Here is a 5,000-nt window from a genome sequence, read left to right as displayed (position 1 = left end):
GGCGGCGCTTCAAGAGGTGGCTCCGATGACGATTCCTGCGGTGGGGCATTCCAGCGTCACGCCAGTGGTGCAGGTCAGGGCGCTGGCCCCTTTAGAGGCCTTCTTCGGCGGTGGGTGCGATCGATCCGACGAACCTCGCCGGCGGACGGGTGGCCGCATCTTCCTCGCATGGGTCTGGACGGTGACCGTGCTAGGGCATTAGGGGTGACGTAGGGGAGGCTGCTGGAGGGACGGGTAGACCGACTACCTTGTAAGGTTTTTCTCCATGCACACGCGGATACCTTGTAAGGGTTGTACCTTTAACGTGTCGACGAAGGGAACCACGAGGAACATGCATCGCCAACTCTACTTCTGCTATTATGACTGGTCGTCTAGTGGTAAAACCCGATCCCATGATCTATCACCACTCCATGCTCCTAGTTCACGCATAGAATTTTTTTTGTTTTGCGCTAGCGTATCATACCAAAGGAAGGGTTTAGGAGAGGATTTGACTCATCTTGAGTCCCTTGAATCAAAGGAGAGAACTTACATCCACGGAGAAGGCTTGGGGAGAGCTCCTATAAATACGTCTCCATACCCTCGTGAGCTGTTTTCATCCACAACACACATCCAAGATCAATATCCATTGCTGCCCCATCTCCACCTCCATAGTATAAGAGACAAGATCAAGGGAAGAAGAGGAGGCTCCGCCACTGGGCACCACTACCGGTGACACCATCTCCATCTACATCATTCCTTCTCCCTCCACCGGCCCGATGTGGACTTGTAACTTGACCCTCTCCTTTTTTGTGTACCATTTACCTGTTTGAGTGGTGTCACTTGATGCGGTTCAATTATAATTCTTGTTCATGATTCGAGTTAGTTGCCTTCACCAATGTTGTGAGGAGGCCTCACTCGCGTTATCGCTACAATTGGACGTGAAACATATTACTATCGTTGTAGACGTTAAGATGTCGAGGTAATTAGAGGTGACAGTAAAAAAAAACAATTTCGAGCCTTTGCAATTCGTAGGGGAGTAATAAGTTAACCCATATCTAGTTGCGTTCACGGGAAAACCCTTAATTGACCGCATGCGATAACCGGCGTGGGGAGACTATGGTTGGTGGCGTATGTGGTATGAAGTCTACCTAGAATAGAACATGTTTTGTATCGAAGAGCGCTCACTTATGCACATCAGGAGATGATTAGAGATACCATAGTTCACATATTAGTAATGATGATTTCGAAACCCTTGAGAATGCTTTACCGCTTAAGCACTCTACTAGCGTAGTATATTTTTATCTCCTGTTTTTACTTTCTGTTTGTAGTTTAGACAATACTCTTTTATTCCGCTTCCCTAGCAATCGGTAGAGTATAGTTTTTCCAAACTCTAGTTGGTTGTGTACGAAACTGCGTAAGTGCCAGTGTAATTACGAGGTTTGTAGTGCCTTCCTTTCCGTCCCTTGTGGGTTCGACACTTTACTAATCATGAAGTGCTACAGCAGTCATGTGCACTTGCACGACATCACACCGCCCCACCTCCACGGCCTCGCTGCACCCCCGACACGCCAGCGCACAACCCCTCACCGCACATCCAGTGCAGCCCCCGTCCATGGATGTAGCACATTCACCGGCGGTTGCGGCAAATAGGCTCATGGCTCCTGAACGACTAGCTGCTCGGAGCACACCGATTGCAACTTTCAAATTCCAGAATGGTGGTCGCCACAACAGCACGCTGGAATACAACTTTTTGATTCAGCGGTGGTTAGCTTCCAGTACTTGAAATGCCGTCATCGCCACCGAGGATTTGCAGCACCGCCGTACTCCTCTTGCGGCTTTTGTTTAATTTCGCCGATTGCAACTTTTCTCAACACCGGTTCTAGCTCTTTTGTCACCAGTCGCAACAATTTTCTTTGTTAGTATATCATTTTAATTCATCATTTCCAGCTTTTTATTCACCGGTAGTAGCTTTTATCAATGTTGCTTTCAACTTTATTACCTCCGGTCCCAACATAAATGGCGCCGCTACTAGCATTTGTCACCCCCAGTTTTAGCATTTGCCGATGCTAGTTCTAGCATTCAGCACGTCACACGCAAGGTTGCAGCTTCCCTGGTGCAGGCAGACGTAGCACGGCGCGCCACCGGTTCTAGCACGTTGGACTCCCCGTTCCAGCATTGTTGGTCCTAGTTCCAACACATCAGACACATGGTCCTAGCTTCTGGCGGAGGCGGTTGCAACACGACGCACCCACGGTTGCAACACGACGCGCCAACGATTCCAGCATAGTGCAGTATCGATTCCAGCATGTCGACGTCGGTCACGGCTTCACTCACCACCGGTTGCAGCTCCCTTTGCGGGTGCCTCCCACAGGCGGCCACGTGCAGACAGAGATTGGAGGCAACTGCACTCTAGCGAGACGCTTGTGTGAAGTCTGTTTTAAACCCTACGTCATCCTTGTTGAACATTGCCCACCGCATATGGAGTTGAGCCCTATCGCCATCATGTTTGTGCTCATGACCATCTGTACGCCATCGACAATGTCGGCCAATGCACGAGAGGAAGAGGATTGAGATAGAGGATGGATATGACAGGTGGGCCAAATTAGTCAGTGAGAGTAGTGATTGATCCCAGCTGGGATCACGTTTTTCGCGGTGTGCCAAACGGATTGAAGGTCTGAATTGATCGGGATCAGAGATTATATGGTATCGATTTAAGGGATTTGGACGTGAGGGTTCATTTGCGTCGTACCGTACAAACTCAAGGGCGAGAAATAAGTTGAGGCGCGGCGAGGCTTGTGTGGTGACGAGATAAGGGAGAAGGAGGCAGGCGGTGGGGTCCCCCCCCTTTAGGTGGCTCTGTGTGTGAAAGGTAAGCGAGCGACGTGGGGCAATGAGAGCCGATGGATCACGCGAAACTGGGATACTAGAACAAAAATATGACTCTACCTCCGATGGTGTATCGGAATGTGCAATGATCTAGCGTGACATGTATAAAAAATATGAATAGTGGCCAAGCCACAAATAATATGTCAACTATATGATCATACAAAGCAATATGACAATAATGATATGTGTCATAATAAAACGGAACGATAAAAGTTGCATGACAATATATCTTGAAATGACTATGGAAATGCGACTGGCACGAGCTTCCACCCGAAGGAATCGTTTACTTTTCACCAATGTGTTTATTTCCATCTGTTGGAGCATCACTAATTTCACCGCGGGCTGTCTCCGGGTTAAATGTAAGCACCAAAATACAGACCGAACTGCGTTCAAATTTACCCTTATTTCTATCAAGTCGACGAATTTGCTTCCTAATTACGTAGTATAATGTAACATGGTAATATGGACCAGAGTTCTGCACGGGCACGACACGATCGATAGGCACACGATCCCATCAAAACAGGTGTCCGCCGTAGGAACCCCCGAACGAGATCATGGCCGGCGCATGCTCAAACCGCGGCACCGACATCCCCTGTTCTAGCCTCGCGTCTCGCCTTGCTGAAACCTTAGTCACCTGCGTATGAAAGAAATTGACCGACATCATCAGAAATTTATTCTGTACCCTCACGTTAACTGTATGTATACATAATATCTAGGCTATGTACCTTGCGATCACCGGCCGCCCGGAAGTGGACTTTGTGCGGCGTCTGCTGCTGGCCGCCGAGCAGAAGGGCCAGGCCGGTGGCCGCCGCCGCCAGCCCCACGGAGCAGATCACGCCGACCGCGTGCTGCTGCCACCCGTGGCCGTGATCGCCTTCCCACTCCTTGCACTCTGGTTCCTGATCTGCAACCACCTCCTCGTCACCATCAGCATCCGACGCCTTCCCCAACAGGCCGTCGACCGCTTCCTCCTCGTCGGCAACTGAATCCTCGCTCTCAGAGTCACAGCCGGACGGCGCCTGCGGCTCCACCGTGGCGCACTGCAATGCGGCGTTGGGCGTGGGCTCGGAGGCGAAGTGGTTCACGTCGATCGTCTTCTCGTCGTTGCCGGCGAGGAAGCGCGCCTTGTGGTCATCGTCGTCCTCGTCGAGTTGGTACGACCAGAGGTCCGCGGCGTGAGGGACCAGCACGAACTCGTCCATCTCCTGCATCTCTCGGGCGGGCGAACACATCTCGGCCGGCTGCATGCGGAGACCACGATCGACGACGAGGCGATGATCTCACAAGGCCTTTCTTACGGCGCAAGGGAAGGTGTATATATAGGTTGTGTGCGCCGTCGACGTGGGGAAAGCGTGCAGAAGGAGATGAGATTCTACGGATGGATTTGGAAATTTTGGACACGTCCGGGCTGGTCAGATAAGGACTCCGTTTGTTCGGTCGTGTTGGGTCCAAACACACAGTTCCAAATTGTTGCAAATGAGAAAAATTTCGTCCATGAGCCCATCCAGCTCATGATTGCATGCAAGAGGCCTGGAAGGCTTGAAAGTCAGGACGAATTATGCCTTCCCTTGTGGGACCTCCTATCTGCCGCATTCTGCGGCAGAATGTCGGGGCTTCGTATAGAGCAGTCCTCCGACTGGGCCAGCCCACGCCGAAGCTGCGAGCGGTGTAAAAAACAAAAAAGCAGGATTCAAGCTCACGGTCGCGCCATCGAAGACACAGGTGGCTAGCCACCACGGCTAGTTAAAGTTCATGCTGAATAAGCGACGCGGATAATTTAGAACTAGCTACAACTGCATATTGCATTACTTTTCCTTTTTATAATCACCTCTTGAAAATTCTGAATACTGTTTTTAAAAATTCTGAATGTTTTTAATAAACACGCATAAGTTTCGAAAACTTGTGGACAATTTTTTAATTTGTAACCAAATTATAAAACAGGGAACAATTTTAGAACTTGTGATTTTTGTAAAAGGAACATTTTTAAAATTCCAACCAATTTTGATAAACACGAACATGTTTTTGAAAAATGTGACAAGTTCTGAATTTGTGAACAAAATTTAAAAATAGGAACATTTTTTAAATTTGTGAATAAATCTTAAAAATGGGAACATTTTTTAAAATGATGAACAATT

General features: G+C 49.1%; 1 protein-coding gene across 1 annotated transcript; it reads right to left on the bottom strand.

Annotated features, from left to right (window-relative positions):
• Positions 1–3,078: 3,078 nt before the first annotated feature.
• On the bottom strand, positions 3,079–4,224 carry LOC123041091 (uncharacterized). The gene is made up of 2 exons (XM_044463791.1): positions 3,591–4,224; positions 3,079–3,499 (listed from the first exon to the last, which is right to left on the bottom strand). The coding sequence occupies exons 1-2, from the start codon at positions 4,110–4,112 to the stop codon at positions 3,380–3,382; spliced, it is 642 nt and encodes a 213-aa protein (XP_044319726.1). The 5' UTR covers positions 4,113–4,224; the 3' UTR covers positions 3,079–3,379.
• Positions 4,225–5,000: the final 776 nt, after the last annotated feature.

Source organism: Triticum aestivum, chromosome 2B (assembly GCF_018294505.1).
Source record: "Triticum aestivum cultivar Chinese Spring chromosome 2B, IWGSC CS RefSeq v2.1, whole genome shotgun sequence".
Taxonomy (NCBI): domain Eukaryota; kingdom Viridiplantae; phylum Streptophyta; class Magnoliopsida; order Poales; family Poaceae; genus Triticum; species Triticum aestivum.
This window is presented reverse-complemented; position numbering and strand designations above follow the sequence as displayed.

Coding starts and splice junctions, on each gene's coding strand:
- LOC123041091 (XM_044463791.1), bottom strand. CDS start 4,112: ATGCAGCCGGCCGAGATGTGTTCGCCCGCCCGAGAGATGCAGGAGATG. Junction 3,500..3,590: donor GGGCGGCCGGTGATCGCAAG/GTACATAGCCTA, acceptor TTTCATACGCAG/GTGACTAAGGTTTCAGCAAG.